This window comes from Papio anubis, chromosome 7 (genome assembly GCF_008728515.1).
Source record: "Papio anubis isolate 15944 chromosome 7, Panubis1.0, whole genome shotgun sequence".
Taxonomy (NCBI): Eukaryota; Metazoa; Chordata; class Mammalia; order Primates; family Cercopithecidae; genus Papio; species Papio anubis.
This window is the reverse complement of record NC_044982.1, coordinates 1,254,554-1,274,271: the sequence shown is the minus strand read 5'-3', so window position 1 is coordinate 1,274,271 and position 19,718 is coordinate 1,254,554. Positions and strand designations below refer to the sequence as shown.

The 19,718-nt window shown below is 55.3% G+C and overlaps 1 protein-coding gene across 4 annotated transcripts in view; it reads left to right on the top strand.

Annotated features, from left to right (window-relative positions):
- The window catches only part of PACS2 (phosphofurin acidic cluster sorting protein 2), an 81,814-nt gene that overhangs the window by 24,236 nt on the left and 37,860 nt on the right, over positions 1-19,718 (top strand). For all 4 annotated transcript variants that reach the window (XM_003902346.4, XM_009212394.3, XM_009212393.3 and 1 more), the window contains exons 2-4: positions 11,841-11,928; positions 14,494-14,583; positions 17,216-17,341. In XM_003902346.4, the coding sequence (XP_003902395.2) occupies positions 11,841-11,928; positions 14,494-14,583; positions 17,216-17,341 (304 nt within the window). The remainder of the gene's footprint in view (positions 1-11,840; positions 11,929-14,493; positions 14,584-17,215; positions 17,342-19,718) is intronic.

Here is a 19,718-nt window from a genome sequence, read left to right as displayed (position 1 = left end):
CCCTAGAGTCATTGCATTCATGGGGACAGAAGGTAGGATGGTGCAGCATGGTGAGTGCCAGGGGCCAGGGAAGGTGGGAATGGAGAGTCGGGGTAGGATGGGTAGTTTCAGTTGTGCAAGGTGAAGAGAGTTGTCGAGCTGGATGGCGGTGAGGGCTGCACGACGGCGTCCACGCACTTAGTGCCACTGACCTGTACGCTGAAAAATGGTTCAAATGGCAAGTTTTACGTTATATATATTTACCACAATAAAAAAGAGAAATAGACATCGTCAAGCTGTTCTCCAAAATAAGGCTGTCACCGTTTACCTTCCTACCAGAAAAAAAACAGTTAAATCCCAAAGCCAGGGGGTGCACCAGTGTTCATCTCCAAGTTGGGGCTGGCTGAGCCCGTTGCTATGCCTAGCTGGGCTTGGGTGGCAACCCTGGGAGGAGCTCAGGCCTCTCGCCTTTTGGATTTCTGTTCAAAGTGGGAAGTAGTCTCCAAATCCCAGGACCCCCCTGAGCCCCTGAGATGGGAGCCTCTCCAGACCTGCCCCTGAGAGCCTGTCCCACCCCTGGGCCAGGGTCTCTGTGCCTCTGAACAAAACTGGGGGGCCTGATGCAGAGTCCTAGCTCAGGCTTCCAGAAGTCAGTGGTTTGAAGGGGTACCCACCCTTGCTCCGTTGGGACATAGGGACGCAGGTGCCTGCCTCAGCCCCAACACGTGCACCGCCAGGGGCAGCAGGGCCACCTCCAGTCTCTGGTGTGCATCACACGCAGGAGTGGGTGGGTGGGGCTTTCGGTCTCCCAGAGCGCATACTGCTGGGCTGCGCTGTCTCTGGCCTCCTCGCCCACAGAGGGCCTGCCCTGCCCCCGTCTCAGGCTGGTGGCTGAGGGGTCTGTTCTTGGACTGGGGCCTGGCGCTGGCCCCAGTTTCCTGGAGGAGGAGGGGGAGTGACCTGCGGAGGACTTCCAGCCTCCCCTTCTGCCTGCTGTGGGCTGCGTGGAACTGGGGCTCTGCTCAGCCCTGGAGAGTGTTGGCTGCTCTCCTTCCAGCTGACGTGGAAATGCCTTGCAGGGCACGCACATGGGCACTTTCTGCTGAGTCAGGTTTCTCTGACCTTCCTGAAATGTCACTTGTTCTGTAACTCATAAAAACTGGGGTGCTGGGCTATGGTGCCTGCCTTCTCCCGGAAGTCCCTGCCGAGGGGGGCAGGGATGGGGCATTCCCAGGGGTGTTTGTCCTTTGCTGTCTCTCCTTTCCCACCTTGTCCCTTGGGCCTCCCCTGACCTATTGACCTGCCACAGCTCGCTCACCCCAGGCCCCTGGGGGCTGTGCAGGATTCTGGGTCCTCCAGGGCCAGTGTGACCCTTGCTGGGTTTTCAGAGTGACCCTGGAGGTAGGTGCCCTGCCCACCCTCACCTCCCATTCCCAGCTCATCTGCCCCAGGGCCAGGTGTCCATCCACCCTGACCGTGACCATGTGCCTGTGACCTCCTGCATGACTGACCCCTGACTTTGGGTGCCCAGGCCTAGCAGTGCCCCATGCCACTGGGTCCCCAGGCATCCACCAGGAAAGGACAGCTCTAGAGTGGCGCCAGCAGAGGTCCTGGTGTCTGTTGAAGGCCCTTGGAATTCCCTGGCTTCATTGTGCCATCTCCCCGCTCTTCTTCCTCCCTCCTGCCTCCCTGTCTTCCTACTCTCTCCCCTCCTTCCACCCGCCCACCTGCTCTCCTCTCTGAGCCTGGCCCCACAATCAGAGGTGCTCACTCCTGCCTTCAGCTGACTGCAGGTGTCCAGGCGTCGGGGCCGAGGGCACCTCTGTGACTTTGTTGACCAACCCAGGCTGACTTCAGAGGTGCTCCTCAGCCCCTGCTCTGCAAGTTCCTGGGGACCCGTGGCTGTCACTTTGGCCCGTTGACGTTTATGGTGGTTCCTGTAGCTAATTGAATACTGCCAAAGATGGAAAGTGGAGGATGCTGTTCCACTGCCACTCATAGAGCGAGACCAGGTGCTTCGAAAAGACCAGCAGGGCTGGGTGTGGTGGCTCATGCTTGTAACCCTAGCACTGTGGGAGGCCAAGGTTGGGGGACCACTTGAGGTCAGGAGTTCGAGACCAGCCTGGCCAACATGGGAAAACCCTATCTCTACTGAAAATACAAAAATTAGCCGGGTGTGGTGGTGTGAACCTGTAGTCCTAGCTACTTGGGAGGCTGAGGCAGAAGAATGGCTTGAACCCGGGAAGCAGAGGTTGCAGTGAGCCAGGATCGTGCCACTGCACTCCAGCCTGGGCAACAAGAGCAAAACTCCATCTCCAAAGAAAAAAGAAGAAGAAGAAGAACAGACCAGCAGGGCCAGGTGTGGTGGCTCATGCCTATAATCCTAGCACTTTGGGAGGCCAAAGGGAGAGGATCTCCTGAGCACAGGGGTTCAAGGCTGCCATGAGCTGTGATTGCACCACTGCACTCTAGCCTGGGTGACACAGCAAGATTCTGTCTCTATTAAAAAAAAAAAGGAATGGAGATAACAAAGAACAAGTCTTAACTGAATATTAACAAAAGCCAGAAGCTGATTGGAAAAGCTTAATAAAGTAGCAAACACACCCGGCTAATTTTGTATTTTTAGTAGAGAGGGGTTTCACCATGTAGGCCAGGCTGGTTTCAAACTCCTGACCTCAGGTGATCCGCCCGCCTCAGGATCCCAAAGTCCCAGGATTACAGGCATGAACCACCACATCCAGCCAATTTTTGTATTTTTTGTAGGGATGGGGTTTCACCATGTTGCCCAGGCTGGTCTTGAACTCCTGGGCTCAGGTGGTCCACCCACCTTGGCCTCCCAAAGTGTTGAGATTACAAGTGTGAGCCACTGCGTCTGGCTAAGAAGGAGTAATTACCCTTAGCAGATACAAATTTATTTAAATTAGTTATGCTAGTTAAAACAATACGGAATTGGCAGAAGTGTAAACAGTGACTACGGAATGTACCAGCAGAAACACGATCATAGTGTGCTTCAGAAATGGCCTCATTCATCCATGAGGAAAGGATATGCTTTTAGGGAAATGGTTTGGTGATAATTGAACATTCATGTAGGAAATAAAATGCAATCACTCACAACACACACACAACAACTCCAAATAGATGAATAATCTCATTGTGAAAAAGAGGAAGGAACAAAGCGGGGAGTGGGATGGGTTAAAGCAGCAGTCCCCATTTTTGCCACCAGGGACTGGTTTTGTGGAAGAGTTTTCCACAGACGGTGATGGGAATGGTTTCCAGTGAAACGGTCCCACCGCCAATAATGAGGCATCGGATTCTCGTAGGAGTGTGCAGCCTAGATCCCTCTCATGTACAGTTCCAGCAGGGTTCTCCTGTGACACCTGATGCCCCACCGACTGACAGGAGGTGGAGCTCAGGTGGGGATGCTCGCTCCCCGGTGCTCATCTCCTGCTGTGCGGCCAGTTCCTGACAGGCCAGGAACCGGTCCTGGGGCTTAGGGACCTCTGATCTAGAGCACAGGTGACTTTTCTGCACCAGAGCCAGGAATGAAGGGCTGGCTGAGCTGGTGCTTCCTGCCGCCTGTGGAGTGGTGCAGGTGTCCGTGGTCCAGGGCTGGCCAGGGACATCTGTCTTTGGCTTGGCTTCTGCCTCTGGGTCCGTGGTGGCTGCCTGGGACCTGCCCTTGCAGCCAGGGTGAAAGGAGCGGGCAGAGCCTGCTGCCCTGGGTGAGCCTGCTGCCTCTGCTCAGGGTCCCTGGCGGGGCTGCTTGCTCAGCACCCTTGCCTTCTCTCTGGCCGGGCAGCCGTCACCCAGCTAGCTTGGGGAGGCTCGCTACCAAGGGGCAGGGGGCTGGAGAACGGAGCTTGGAGACGGCTGGCCGTCTCGGCCATGCGTAGAGACACACGCTCCTGAGGCCTGCAGTGCCTGCAGAGGGGAAGAAACAGGGCTGGTGTGGAGAGCACACAGTGCGTTTCTGTGGTCAGGCCCCTTTATTTCTTTAAACAGATCCCAAGTGTGGAGAACATTTGCTCATTCTTGTTGGAGGCCAGTGGGTTTTGTGTATCTGAACTTTTCCTGTGTGCCTCTCGCTTCTCTCTGTCAGAAAACAAAGCAGGAGCCTCTCTTCTCTAGGATTCGGATTCGTGTTGGCTCTTTCATTCTCCTAGTTCGAGCAGACACAGTAGAAGAGGAAAGAGAGAACACTGCGGGTATTCAAGCGTTGTCTCGGATGTGAGCGCTGAGTTTCCACCTGTCACTGTGATTTTGTTTTATATTGCGTTGTTTTTAAAATACGCTTTGCTCTACTTTTGTTGCTGATGAATCTATTACAGCTGCAAGGTGTCCTGAACACAGTGGCAGGCGGGTGATGAATCGTCCTCTGTAGGTTTTCTGGTGTCTTTGTTACGATTTTCTCAGGGCCAAGTGTGGTGCACCTGGCCTAGGCAAACCTTTAGGCCTCACTCTCAGAACCAACAGTGGATAATAAGCAAATAACATGTTTTGTTTATCTGCACAGTTTCTGAATGCAAATGATTCTTTTTATTCCTTATTTTATTTATTTATGTTTTAGAGACAGAGTCTTGCCATGTTGCCCAGGCTGGAGCTTTTTATTCTTTCAGTGTTTGCACGGTGGCTGTAGCTGTGTGTAGTGACAGCAGAGACAGGCCTGAGAGGGGCAACCACGTCCCCCTTGGGCAAGGTCTGTCTACTGCAGGACCATGAGCTGCGACTTTCTCCTTCCAAGTGTGCAGAGAGAAGCCCCTCCCTAGGGATGGGGAGCCATAGCCTGCTGTTTTTGTGACTGGAGTCTTGGGGTTGGGGGCACTGGGCTGTGCTGCATAGATGGTGAGCGCTGGTCAAACAAATGTAAGGAGTGTGAGCTTCTAGACACAAAGATGTGGAAGCCTGAGTGGTGAGGAAGGGAAGTCTTGCAGTACCCTGCCCACTGCCCCCAAATACCTCTCATGGATTTGTTTGTTTGTTTACAATTAGTTCACCCACAGCAGGATCCAGGCTGCTGCCTCTGTGTGTGTGTGTATGTGTGTGTGTGACAGGGTCCCCTGTCACCCAGGCTGGAGTGCAGTGGTGTGATCACAGCTCACTGCAGCCTCCAACTCCTGGGCTCAGGTGATCCTCCCACCTCAGCCTCCCAAGTAGCTGGGACTGCAGGTGCACCCCACCACGTTCAGCTAATTTTTGTATTTTTTTATAGAGACAGGATTTCACCATGTTGGCCAGGCTGGTCTCGAACTCCTGGCCTCAAGTGATCTACCTGTCTTGGCTTCCCAAAGTGCTGGGATTACATGTGTGATTGTGCCCAGCCACAGTAGAGCTTCTTGTTTGCAATTGGTCGATATGTGTCTTGTGGCAGTCTTTAATAAAACAAAAACTTTGAAGGTATCATCTGGTAGACCAGGTGCAGTGGCTCATGCCTGGAATCCTAGCGCTTTGGGAGGCCAAGGTGGGTAGATCACTTGAGATCAGGAGTTCAAAACCAGCCTGGCCGACATGGTGAAACCCTGTCTCTAGTAAAAATACAAAAAATTAGCTGGGCGTGGTGGTGCACGCCTGTAGTCCCAGCTACTCAGAAGGCCGAGGTAGGTGAATTGCTTGAACCCGGGAGGCAGAGGCTGCAGTGAGCCAAGATTGCACCACTGCACTCCAGCCTGGGCAACAGAGCAAGACTCTGTCTAAAAAAGAAAAAAAAGACAGTATTGTTATGGTAAAGGTTCACCCCTCGCGCCTTTTTTCATATGCAGCTCTGAGCTTAACATCCACCACACAACCAGGCACAGAACACTGGGCAGTCCACCCAGAACAGTCCCCAGCAGCCACCCAGTCCCCAGCAGCCACCCACCCTACTGACCAGGCCTTGTCCCTCCAGCTCTGCCTTTTCCAGAGTGCCATAGAGATGGACAAAAATGGTGTGTGAGGCCGGGCGCGGTGGCTCACGCCTGTAATCCCTGCACTTTGGGAGGCCGAGGCGGGCGGATCACGAGGTCAGGAGATCGAGACCATCCTGGCAAACACGGTGAAACCCTCGCCTCTTACTGAACACAAAATTAGCCGGAGCGCTGGTGGGAGCGGGCGCTTAGAAGTCCAGTTAGCTAGAGGCTGAGGTGAGAATGGCACGACCTCGAGGCGGAGCTTGCAGTGAGCCGCAGATCGCCACTGCACTCCAGCCTGGGCGACAGAGTGAAGACTCCGCCAAAAAAAAAAAAAAAAAAAAAAAATGGTGTGTGAGCTCTCGACACGGGCGTCCCTCACTCAGCACGATGCCTTTGAGATCCATCCTATTGTGTGTCAGTGATCCATTCCTAGTTGTTGCTGAGTCGTATTCCGTTGCACGGTGTGCCACAATGTCCTTGTCTTTGCGTGAAGGACATCTGGGTTTGCAGTGGGTGGCAGTTATGAATAGAACTGCTGTTAGAGATCTCTGCATTACAGATCTTTGTAGGGATGCACGCTTTTATTTCCCTTGGCCCAGTTCCAAGGGGTAGGATTGCTGGGTCCTGTGTGTTTCACTTTGTAAGAAGCTGCCAGACGGCTTTCCAGTGACTGCTGTGTGGCGTTCTGCACGTTCAGCGTGTGTGGAAGTCCCCGTGGTTTTGCCTCCTCGCCAGCACTTGGTATTAGCTTTTTTATCTTTTGTGTGTTTTAAGCCATTCTAATAGGTGTAGTTGGTATCTCCTTTGGTTTTAATTTGCGTTTCTGCAATAACTAATAGTTTTGAGCATCTTTTCATGTGTTTATTTGCTATCAATGTATCTTTTCTGGTGAAACGTCTGTTCAAATATTTTGCTTACTTTTTTTTTTTATGAGTTGGAGTCTTGCTCTGTCAACCAGGCTATAGTGCAGTGGCGCGGCCTCAGCTCACTGCAACCTTCACCTCCCTGGTTCAAGCAATTCTCTTGCCTCAGCCTCTGGAGTAGCTGGGATTACAGGTGCCCGTGACCATGCCCACTAATTTTCTCACTTTTTATTAGGTTGTTTGTTTTCATATTGTTGAGTTCTGAGAGTTCATATATTTACATATTCTGGATAAAATTTTTGTCAAATATGTGATCTGCGGCCGAGCGTGGTGGCTCATACCTGTAATCCCAGCACTTTGGGAGGCCGAGGTGGGCAGATCACTCGAGGCCAGGAGTTCGAGACCAGGCCTGGACAACCTGTAGCTGAGACTGCAGATGTGTGCTGCCGTACTTGGCTAATTTTTGTATTTTTTGTAGAGACAGGGTCTCCCTGTGTACCCTGGCTGATCTCAAACTCCTGGGCTCAAGTGATCCACCCACCTCAGCTTCCCAAAGTGCTGGGATTACAGGCATGAGCCACCCTGCCCTGCCTCTACTTTTAATATACGGTTGAATGTGCCCGGAGGTTTGTTTTTTTTTTGGAAGATTTAATTAATTATTAATTAATTTATTTATTTTTGAGACAGAGTCTTACTCTGTCCCCCAAACTGGAGTGCAGTGGTACAGTCTCGGCTCACTACAACCTCTGCCTCCCCGGTTCAAGCGATTCTCCTGCCTCTGCCTCCTGAGTAGTTAGGATTACAGGCATGCGCCACCATGCCTGTCTAATTTTGTATTTTTAGTAGAGACGGGGTTTCACCATGTTGGCCAGGCTGGTCTCGAACTCCTGACCTCAAGTGATCCGCCCACCTTGGCCTCCTAAAGTGCTGGGATTACAGGTGTGAGCCACTGCGCCCAGCCCAGAAATTTTTAAACTATTAATTGAATTTATTTAATAGGTATAGGAGTATACCAGCTATCTGTTTCATCATGGTGAGTTTTAGTAGTTTGTGGCTTTCTAGGGAAATGAAAACTAGTACATTTTATCAAAGTAGTCAAATTTTTATTCATGAAGTTGTTCATAGTATTTTCCAGTAGTCTGTAAGGTCTATCGTTCTTTCCTTCTTGTACTTCTGATAATGGCAACTTTTGTCTACTTTCTTCTTTGTTTGGGTAGAGGTATTATGAATTTTATTCATCTTCCCAAAGAACTAGCATGGTTTTATTTTATTAATTGTTTATCTATTTTCAGTTTAGTTGTTCCTCTTTATCGTTATAATGTCCTTCCTTTTGCTTACTTGGGGTTTAATATGCTCTTCTAGTTTCTTAAGATGGAACCTTAGGGCTGGGTGCAGTGGCTCAGTAATCCCAGCACTTTGGGAGGCTGAGGTGGGTGGATCACCTGAGGTCAGGAGTTCGAGACCAGCCTGGCCAACATGGTGAAATCCTGTCTCTACCAAAAATATAAAAAATTAGCTGGGCATGGTAGTACATGCCTGTAATCGCTTGAACCTGGGAGGTGGAGGTTGCAGTGAGCTGAGATCGTGCCACTGCACTCCAGCCTGGAGATGGAGACACAGCGAGACTCCATCTCAAAAAAGATGGAATCTGGCCAAGCGCGGTGGCTCACGCCTGTAATCTCAGCACTTTGGGAGGCCGAGGCGGGTGGATCACAAGGTCAGGAGATTGAGACCATCCTGGCTAACATGGTGAAACCCCGTCTCTACTAAAAATACAAAAAAATTAGCCAGGCATGGTGGTGGGTGCCTGTAGTCCCAGCTACTCAGGAGGCTGAGGCAGGAGAATGGCGTGAACCTGGAAGGTGGAGCTTGTAGTGAGCCGAGATCGTGCCACTGCACTCCAGCCTGGGCGGCAGAGCGAGACTCCGTCTTAGAAAAAAAAAAAAAGGAATCTTTAGATTGTGTATTTGAATCTTTTTTCTTTTCTGACATAAGCACTTAATGCTATAAATTCTCCTTTCAGCACTGCTTTAGCTGCACCTGGCAGGTTTGACATGCTACGTTTTCATTTCCATGCCATTCAGAGTGTTCTCTGATTTCCTTTGAGACTTGCTTTGATCCATAGGCTATTGAGGGCCATGTTTTTCAGTTTCCCAAGCAGTGGTGAATTTCCCCACCATCTTTCTGTGATAGATCGCTAGTCTAACGCCATTTTGGTCAGAGAATGTGTTCTTTGCATGGTATCAGTTCTTTTGAGTTTGTGACGGATTTGTGGTGTGACCCAGCATATGGTCTGTCTTGGTTCATATCACCTCTCGCTTAGTCTGTCTCCTCTCTCTTTTTTCCTCTTGCATTTTGTTTAGTAAGAGAGAGTCTATGGGAATCTGGGCAGCCCCAATGGAGTGGGGTGGAGCCAGGGCGAGGGTCCCTGCTGGAGGAGTGCCCCCTCAGGCCAGGCCGTTCAGTGCCTCTGCCAAGTCCCAGGAGACTGACTTAATGCCTGACTTATTTTGTGATATACTGAGTATGAGAATGACTTTAAAGCTCACCGGTGGCCTCGGAGTACACCTTGTGTGCACAGACACTGACGGGCGACAGTGGACGGTCTGACCGCAGCTCGAAAATGACTTGAAGGACTCTGACAGCGCTGTCTGTAGTAGACAGGCTCTTCACGCTCATTGTTTAAGCTCCATGCCTGCTTACCCAAAAAGCTGGACTTAAAAACATCTAACTTGGGACTCAGAAAAATAAAACATCTGACCTGGGTAGGTCTGTCTCCCGGTGTTGGAAAGCAGACTCGTTTCTGGGTCAGTCCTGTGCTCTATGCGCTACACTGACCCGATCTTGTTTGGAACAGGCCGCCCTGTGCATGACTTGGTCCCATGCAGAATCACACAGCCCGGCTGGTGACTTTGGTGGCCGTCAGGCCCTGCTCACGTCTGCAGCTCTGTCTGCGGAGAGCACCCCGTGGCCCTGCCTGCACGGCTCCCTTACCCCTGCCCGCACCACTGCTCCCCACTGCCTGCACGGCTCCCCCACCGCCTGCCCGCATGTCTTCCCCACCCCCGCCTGCATGGCTCCCCCACTGCCCACCGTCCGCTGTCCCCATTGCACCTGCCACCTGCTGCCCTGCTGTCGAGTCAGGCGCGTCCCACCCAGGGAGCTCTGGTGTCTGCCCCTTGACTTCTCTCAGCTCAGTGGAGTGTAGACGGTATTGCCATCATCACCTGAGCAGCCAGGATGGGAGTGGGGTCTCCGTGGTCCCCATTTTACAAATGGGTTGACAGGTGCTCAGGAAGCCCCGTGACGTCCTGGGGCCACCCAGGCAGTCATACACAGGCTGTATCCAGCCAGTGCTTCCGCTGCTGGGTGCAGGGATGTGTGCCAGAAGGGCCTGCCTTCCCACCGCCATGTCCACACCCGATGCCCGGGGGTGGAGACGGAAGCACGTGGCAGCCACTGTGGGTGGCTGCGTTCCATGGCCTAGCTGTGTCTGGTGCCTGTTCTGGTGTTTTACATTCATACTTTGAGGGCCAAGCACCAGCCCAGGAGGTGGGTGCCACAAGTCCAGATGTCCCCAAGGGAAAGTGTCCTCAGCACAGACACAGCCACTCAGAGCTTGTTGGTCTTGGAACCTGAAGCCAGGCGGGGCAGGCAATGCCACCCCTGTCTGGACGGTGGTGCCTTCACCCTTCCGCTGTCCTGAGCAAGAAGAAAAATGAGCCAGGCTTCAAAGAGAGCTGTGCCAAAGTTTCTGGAAAGCTTGCCAGTGCGGGCGTTGCACCCACACCTTCAGGCGGGGGGTGGTGGTTTGGGTATCTTTACTGGATGGATATGGGGCCCTGGCATGTGTACGGCAGATGCCCTGGGGAGATGCATGTTCACACGGGGCACCACTAGGCAGAGTGGAGGGTTGGGTCTACACCCTTCCACTCCCCAGGGACAGAGCCCTGGTCACTGTGGGTGTGTCCTTCAGACTGTCCCTGGCGTCTGCAGGACTCCTGTGGCCTCAGGACAGAATGGTGGAGGTGAAATGAACAGAAGGAAGGTTGGGGGAAAGCGTATCCCAGCCATGGGCAGGGGGGCCTGGGGTGGGCAGGACTGGGGGAGGCTGAGCCTGGGGCTGGATAGGGCCGTGGGAGAGGGGAGGCCTGTGCTCTCACAGCTGGGAGCTTTCTCAGGACTCTCAGATCTTCTCTTTGTGGCCCATCATCCCTCCTACCTGCCTGTCCACAGGCCCACACTCGTCACCCTCGTCACCGTCCCCTGTGGTGACGGGGCCCCCCTCGTCGCCGTCCCCTGGGGTGACGGGGCCCCCCTCGTCACCGTCCCCTGGGGTGACGGGCCCCCCTTGTCGCCGTCCCCTGGGGTGACGGGGCCCCCTCGTCACTGTCTCCTAGGCCAAGAGCATTTGTCTCGTAATTGCCACCAGTGTCCTGTGTTACTGCAGATCTTCTGTTGATTATGGTTTATTCTTTTTTTTTTTTTTTTTTTTTGAGACAGAGTCTTGCTCTGTGCCCCAGGCTGGCGATCTCGGCTCACTGCAAGCTCCGCCCCCCCGGGTTCACGCCATTCTCCTGCCTCAGCCTCCCGAGTAGCTGGGACTACAGGCGCCCACCACCTCGCCCGGCTAATTTTCTTGTATTTTTAGTAGAGACGGGGTTTCACCGTGTTAGCTAGGATGGTCTCGAACTCCTGACCTCGTGATCCGCCCGTCTCGGCCTCCCAAAGTGCTGGGATTACAGGCTTGAGCCACCGCGCCCGGCCTATTATGGTTTATTCTTAAATGAAAACTGAGTGAGTTCCATGGGAGGGAGGCTAACCCTCAGGGGCCTTCAGGAGATGAGACCTCTGGCCTGGCAGCCAACGGATGCTGAGGGGCACCCGCCACGTGCAGGGACAGCCGGGGTGATGTCTTGGAGCCCTGTGATGTCCTGGGGCCACTCAGGCAGTCATAGGGAGCTCTGTGAGGTCCTGGGGCCGCCCAGGCAGTCATACCCTGCCCTGCACCCTGGGGTGCAGGCTCCTGGGGTGAGGCAGTGTTGGGACGGCACAGGGCCACCTTCTGAGGAGAGGACGGAGCCCCGAGGCTGAGCTGTGTGTTGCCTTGCAGGTTGTGCAGCCTGACTCTGAAGAAGCTGGTGGTCTTCAAGGAGCTGGAGAAGGAGCTGATCTCCGTGGTGATTGCCGTCAAGATGCAGGTAAGGCCCCTTGCGCCCCTGGCCGTGGCTGGGTGCTGTGTAGGCTTTCCATGTGCCTGGGAGACAAGTCAGGCAGTGCGCCAGTGTGGGGCCCTGCGCCAAAACAGCGGGCAGCCCATGCTATCTCCGGGACTTGGGAATGACAGGATGCTCCTGGGTCCAGTCCTGTCCCGCACAAGGGAGGCGGGCCCGGCCTTCTGGGATGTGGACGTCACATGCATGGAGCCTTCCCAGGGCAGAGGTGCCCTCGGGTCACCTCACAGTGATGGACGGGTCCCAAGCACCTGGAGCCAGGGCTTCCCTGCTACACTCAGCACCCACTTCCTGCCCACTTTCTGTGGGGTGGAGGGCACTCTGGGAGGTGAGGGCCTAGCCGGAACTCCCAGCCCCAGGTGCCAAGACCTCTCTCCTGACCCTAGTGGGTCCTGTGACCTCTCGAAGGCTTTGAACAAGTAGCTGTTGCACAGGGGCCATGCTGGTGTCTTCCCCATGCCTGGCCCAGGGCCTGCCCCTTCCCTGGGATAGACCTCTAACCTCTGGCATGGGGCCCTACCCCACACTGACCCTATTCCTTGGCCTCATTCCTCCCTCTGCCTGTCTCTGGTCCTGCCCCAGCCTGTGTCCTGACTGAGAGCTTGGCCCCAGGGCCCCTCAGAGCCCCCTCTCCAGCCCCTCCATGTACCCCATGAACTGGCTGCCCATGCCCTCCCTGCCCACCCCAGCTCAGCAGCCACGTGGCCCTTGGCCTCCCTTGATCACCCCCAGCTCCTCGCCCACTTCTCTTGTGGTGTCCTCTCCACCCAGGCCACTGTGGGGGAAGCAGCCAGCCTGGCCCTGCAGCCCCACCTGCCCCTCAGCCTTCTCTGGTGTGCACCTTCGCCTCCCTGGCTGGCGGCACACACTGTCCTTTTCCTGACACAGCTGGGTCCCTGCAGGTCCTCTGAGGGGGGATGCTAAGAGGGACCCGATGCAGAGCACATTTGCGGGGAAACATCTCTGAAGGGTCAAGGGGAAGAGGAGGGAGAGCCCAGACCACAACGCAGGGGCACCTGGGGAGAGGAGAGGGGACAGGAGGCTGGCCGAGGAGAGCCGCGCTGCCCCTTGCTGCACTGCACCTGACGCCCCAGCGCAAGGGTAGGACCAGAGCCCCCGATGGGCGTCTCATGGAGCCCGAATATGGCCATGCGGGCCACCCGCACCTGTCCTGAGGCCCTGCTGCTCCCACCCGAACCTGGGCTGTCCCCAGGCTCCCGTTGTCTGTCCTGGACCTCTCGCCCTCCAGCCGCCTGGCACCTCTTACCCACTGTGGCCTGCGCGCCGGCCTCTGGGAACCTCGTGCCTGGGACCCCACAGTGGCTGCTTGTTTCTCGGAGCACGAGGTCTCCGAGCTCATCCTTATTGGGATGGTCCCATGTAAAACAACAGCGCAATAAGCACGTTCAATCCATTAGGAATCTATTTTGATATAAAGTTTGCTGTTGGGGTCCTGTTGCCTTTCATCCAAATGACTCGTTATCCATTTAGCATAGGTGTGTATGATGTCTCCTGCTGGCCTGAAGCTCACTGGGTATAAACTGTGTTTTCAGGTGGTCATGCATTTCCTGCACCTACATCTAGGCTTCTACTACTCTCCTTTTTGTGACAGCTTCTCCATATTTTAAGTATCGTATCTCTGTATATTTTATTCTATGAGAGAACCAGTCAGCCCTGATCATTCTTCTTTTTAGAAAATGCTTTAGGCTGGGCACAGTGGCTCATGCTTGTCATCCCAGCACTTTGAGAGGCCGAGGAGGGTGGATTGCTTGAGCTCAGGAGTTGGAGACCAGTCTGGGCAACATGACTAATCCTTGTCTCTTAACAAAATACCAAAATTGTTGTATTTTTTTTGTTTTTGTGGTGGTATATGCCTGTAGTCCTAGATACTAGGAAGGCTGAGGCTGGAGGATTGCCTGAGTCTGGGAGGTCAAGGCTGTAGTGAGTTGAGACCGAGCCACTGCACTACAGCCTGGGTGACAGAGTGAGACCCTGTCTCAAAAAAAATAAAAAATAAAAAAATGCTTTAAGCGAAGCATGGGGGCACACGCCTGTAGGCTGAGCTACTTAAGAGGCTGAGGCAGGAGGATTGCTTGAGCCCAGGAGCTCAAGTCCAGTCTGAGCAACACAGCGAGACCTGTCTCTCAAAACCAAAACCAGAAGAGGCTCGGTGCCTCCCAGATTTGTTCTGCCAGGCAGACTTGGGCAGCGCAGTCAGGTGCTGCTGCATCTGATCACGGAATCTGTTTTGTGATCGCGTTAACTTTAGCAGGAACCACTCCTGGCTTCTCTCTCATGTCTTAGGGCAGGTTCCTGGAGGTGGAACCTGTGGGCCGAAGGGTTTCGATGTTTTTAAGCTTCTTGGGAAAGATGCCGGGGCATCTCTGAGAATTATCCCAGCCTGTGCCTACCACCCTCTAGACTGCAGGGCTGCAATCCTGCCAGTTTTAGGTGCAGGAGTCATGGCATCTTTGCCTTGTTTCCTTCTGAGATGCAGTCCTTTGAACTAGAACAGGTCTTGCTTAATCACAGGGCTCCAAACGGATCCTGCGGTCCCATGAAATTGTGCTGCCCCCCAGTGGACAAGTGGAGACAGACCTGGCCCTGACCTTCTCCCTGCAGGTGAGTCTTTCACCAGTGGCGATGACACCCTCGTCACCGTCCCCTGGGGTGATGGGGCCCCCCTCGTCGCCGTCCCCTGGGGTGACGGGCCCCCCTCGTCGCCGTCCCCTGGGGTGATGGGGCCCCCCTCGTCGCCGTCCCCTGGGGCACGCCCTCGGCCACCGCCCCTGGGTGATGGGCCCCTCGTCAGCTGCCCCTGGGGTGATGGGGCCCCTCGCCGTCCTCTGGGGTGACGGGCCCCTCGTCGCCAGTCCCCTGGGTGATGGGCTCCCCCTCGTCGCTATCCCCTGGGGTGACGGGTCTCACGCTTTCCCCAGGACGGGGCCCACTCTCACACTGTCTCCCAGGCTAAGAAAGTATTTGTCTCATAATTGCCACCAGTGTCCTGTGTTACTGCAGGTCTTCTGTTGATTATGGTTTATTCTTAAATGATTAGAAAATTTGTTTTGGTTTACTAGGTTGAGTTTTTCTTTTCTTTTCTTTTTTTTTTGTCTGTTTTTTTGAGATGGAGTCTCTCCTTTTCACCCAGGCTGGTGCAATCTCAACTCACCGCAACCTCTACCTCCCGGGTTCAAGCGATTCTCCTGCCTCAGCCTCCGGAGCAGCTGGGATTACAGGCACACGCCACCACGCCCGGCTAATTTTTGTATCTTTAGTTGAAACAGGGTTTCACCATGTCAGCCAGGCTGGTCTCGAACTCCTGACTACGTGATCTACCTGCCTCAGCCTCCCAAAGTGCTGGGATTACAGGCGTGAGAGCACACCCGGCCTAGTTTTTCATTCCTTATCTACGATAAAGAGAATGTAGGCCGGGTGTGGTGGCTCACGCCTGTAATCCCGGCACTTTGGGAGGCCGAGGCAGGTGGCAGGAGAATCACTTGAACCCAGGAGGTAGAGGTCGGTCGCAGTGAGCCAAGATCATGCCATAGCACTCCAGCCTGGGGGACAGAGTGAGACTCCATCTCAAAAAAAAAAAAAAAAAAAAAAAGAAAAAGAAAAAGAAGAAAAAAGAGAATGTAATAATGAGGACCAAAAAAAAAAAAAACCACTTATCGAGTCAAGGCTATTTTGCTCTTCTATTTAAAAAGATAGGAAAAATATGTGGAACCTCAGTATTGAAGTTCACAGCCCCTGGAGTCTCTGGCTGCGCCCAGCAGTTAACAGGGCCTGTCCACTCAGTGTCGCCTGGCTCTGGGTGCCTCCGAGACCAGCTCTGGAATGGAGCAGAGAAGCCTCCCCTGGACTGTCCAGGGTGTTGACTGGAGGGCCGGCCCAGAGCAGCCCCGGATTGGCCCGGGTGACCACACGCCCTACCTTTGTTATCTCTTTGCTTCATTGTTATGAGATTGGTATTGTGTAAGTTTTGCAGGTGTATTTTCTTCTGGCTTAATATACTTGCTTTAAGATTAATAGTGTGTGCATGTCCATTCATTCCAAATTCACTAGAAGCCCTCTTTTCTCAGTGTAGGTGTGTGAGCTGGGCTGGGGCTCAGTGTAGGTGTGTGGGCTGGGCTGGGGCTCCGTGAGGACCTGCTGGGCTTGGGCCTCGTTCTGAAGCTCCCAGCTGGTTACACAGCAGCTGGGGTGTTGCCATTGAGTTTTGGAGTTGAGTTTTTTTTCTGTTTTGAGGAGTCAGGCTTATGGAAGGATAATTTCCATTTCCAGAGTGTACGGTGCTTTTTTTTTTTTTTTTTTTTTTGGGACGGAGTCTCACTCTGTCGCCCAGGCTGGAGTGCAGTGGCGTGATTTCGGCTCACTGTAACCTCCACCTCCTGGGTTCAAGCGATTCTCCTGCCTCAGCCTCCTGAGCGGCTGGGATTACAGGCGCCTGCCACCATGCCCAGCTAATTTTTGTATTTTTGTAGAGATGGGGGTTTCACCATGTTGTCTAGGGTGATCTTGAACCCCCTACCTTAGGTGATCCGCCCGGCTTGGCCTCCCAAAGTGCTGAAATTACAGGTGTGAGCCACCGCGCCCAGCCCAGTGCTCCTTTTTTAAGTGCATGGTTCAGTGGGTTTTGACAAGCGTGCACGGACACGTCAGTGCCACTGCAGTTAGAGTGGTGAACAGCCCCATCTTCCCCGAAGTATTTAAACTGATTTTTATTTGTATCTAAGAGATACTTGTGAACATCAGCTTGCTGGAGCCCTGCTGGACAGGGAGCCTGTGGTGAGACATGCAGGCGAGTTGGGTGCACAGGGGGCCTTGGAGGGAGAGCCCTCCCCACCCTGTGTGCCCCTTGCTTTAAAGCATCCTGGGTCACACCTTGCTGATGGCCTCAGGCACGTGAGCCGCCGCGCTGTTTCCGACTGTCCACAGGCACACTCAGCTATCCCGGACCCTGCGGCACATAGTCTTCGTCCGCCCGCTGAAACTGTTAGCATGGAATGGGGCCCTTGGGGCCTGAGCCCTAGCGACTGGGTCACTCTCAGTTGTGTTGGGTAAAGGAAGGGCCCTGGGGACCAGCGTGCCCCTGGAATGAACTTGGGGGCCCGTCTGTGGGTGCCCTTCTGGCTGCGTGAGCAGCAGGTTGGCCTGGCCGCAGGCTACAGGGTGACTGGGCCATCAGAAGCCGTGATGCTGCCTCGGGCCCTGGTACACCCTCAGCTGCCACTCACACTTGTGCCCACAGTATCCTCACTTCTTGAAGAGGGAAGGCAACAAGCTTCAGATCATGCTGCAGCGCAGAAAGCGCTACAAGAACAGAACCATCCTGGGCTACAAGACGCTGGCCGTGGGCTCCATCAGCATGGCTGAGGTGAGTGCTCCGACTGGCGTGGCCTGCGTCGGGCTGGCCACCTGGGCGCCAGAGCATTTGCCCGTGGGAGATGTCTCTCCCGGGTCCAGATGTCCAGGGATCACATGAAAATGATGAGAGGAGCCTGGCGGCTGGGCTCCGCCATAAGGGCCGGGCGTGGCCCCAGGTGGTGCTTCCTCTCTGACCTTCCCTTGCCACCCAGCGTGGCTCCCCACATGCCTGCAGCCCTGTGCACGCTCCTCTAATGAGCCTGTCCTGCCCTTCAGGGGAGGCTGGGTTTTGGGTCGGGCTGCTCTGGAGTCCTTTCCGTGGAGGAATCGCTGCCGTCCCCGCACTGCAGGTGCCTCCTGTGATGGGTTTGTGTCCGTCCCCACACTGCGGGTGCCTCCTGTGATGGATGTGTCCGTCCCCGCACTGCGGGTGCCTCCTGTGATGGGTGTGTCCGTCCCCGCACTGCAGGTGCCTCCTGTGATAGGTTTGTCACCGTCCCCGCACTGCGGGTGCCTCCTGTGATGGGTGTGTCACTGTCCCCGCACTGCGGGTGCCTCCTGTGATAGGTTTGTCACTGTCCCCGCACTGCAGGTGCCTCCTGTGATGGGTTTGTGTCCGTCCCCGCACTGCAGGTGCCTCCTGTGATGGGTTCGTGTCCGTCCCCGCACTGCGGGTGCCTCCTGTGATGGGTTTGTCGCCGTCCCTGCACTGCGGATGCCTCCTGTGATGGGTTTGTCGCCGTCCCCGCACTGCGGATGCCTCCTGTGATGGGTTCGTGTCCGTATCCTGCTCGGCACGTGCTCTGGCCCAGGATTGGCTGAGCAGGAGGAGCAGGACAGGCGTCAGCTCCATGCAGGGGCCACCGACCATACCTGAGCAGGGCGGGGGCAACACCCAGAGGTCAGAGGGGGTGGCTGGAGTTCCCTGGAGGGGAAAGAAGGGGAAGTACCTCAAAAGGAAAGGAAACAGCCAAGCAGCAGCCCACCTTGTTCCAGAGGACCCAGCGTTCCGAGGAGGCCGTGGTGGGGTGTGGGGGCTCGGGAGAAGACACCCCAGGCTGAGGCCTCGGACTTTCTCATGAACCCTTTTGGGGCTGCAAGATTGGCTCTGGGAGAAGGCGCAGCCCAGGGCCCCAGACCCATTTGTCTCTTTTGCTTCAGAACTTTCCCCATCGTGGGGCTGTGTTCAGGGGTCAAGGGGCTGCGGGCGTGAGTGGTGCTTAGGGCATGTGAAGCTGTGTCGCTGCCTGCCTGGGGCCTGGGAAGGTCAGCCAGGGCAGCCCCTCATTGGGAACCGGAGCTGCCAGAGCCCCCCAGCCCCTCTTCGTCCCGCTGGGTCCCCCTGCTCCTGGCTTGGGGCTAGGACGGTGGGTGTGCCCACTTGTAGCTGGTTCCCCCACACCCCCCTGGAGCCTGCAGGCCTCCTGTCTCCCAGGTCAAGTGCTAGGTCCCCCAGATCCTCACACACCCCCACTTACGCATCCAGGACAAGTGCCAAGCATTACTCTGGGCTCAGCCCTCCCCACTGCCCCGGGAGATGGGAGCGTGGAGGGTACAGGAAGCCGCAGTGGCGTCCCGAGGCCTCACTTCTCTGTGCCGCCACATGGCCTCAGACAAGCCTTGCAGTCTCCCGGGTTCCTTCGGCAAACTACGGACAGCATGGGTGGACCGGGCCTCCAGGCTGCATTTCCCAGGGCCCTGGGACCCCTCTGGTGGCCTGGAGCTGCCTGTCATCCCAGCCTCCCTGCTGCAGGCTCAGCGATGGGTGAACAGGTGGCTCAGGGGTGCTCTCTGGGCCATGAGAGCCTCCTGGGAGCTGCTGCCTGCTTCCTGTGGAGCAGGAGGGTCCGGGCACTATGGGGAGGTCATGCAGGCTCTGTTTCCCATTAGCCATGCAGGTGATGTCCTGCGGATCCCTGCCAGTCCCTGTGAACTCCCGCCCCCGGGCCGCTCCGCCCACATCTCTCAGTGCTGAGACTCCTGCGCTGCCAGCCCTGCCTGCACCGAAGCGCCCCAGGCCACTCCTCCCTGCCCTTCTCAGCGGGGCGCCCCTCTCAGCGCTGGGGCTTCTGTGTTGGGCGTCCTTGCCCTGAACACTAGCCTCTGCTCCCAGGCCCCTCCCTCGCCTGCCCTCCCAGCCTTGGGCTGTCCCCTGCTGATCCCTGGGGAGAGGCTGGAGCAACCTTCCCCCACCTCAGGCCACACCAGCCACATCGCCTGCTGCTTGTCATCTGTTCTTCATTCTTTTTTTTTTTTGAGACGGAGTCTTACTCTGTCGCCCAGGCTGGAGTGCAGTGGCCGGATCTCAGCTCACTGCAAGCTCCGCCTCCCGGGTTTACGCCATTCTCCTGCCTCAGCCTCCCAAGTAGCTGGGACTACAGGCGCCC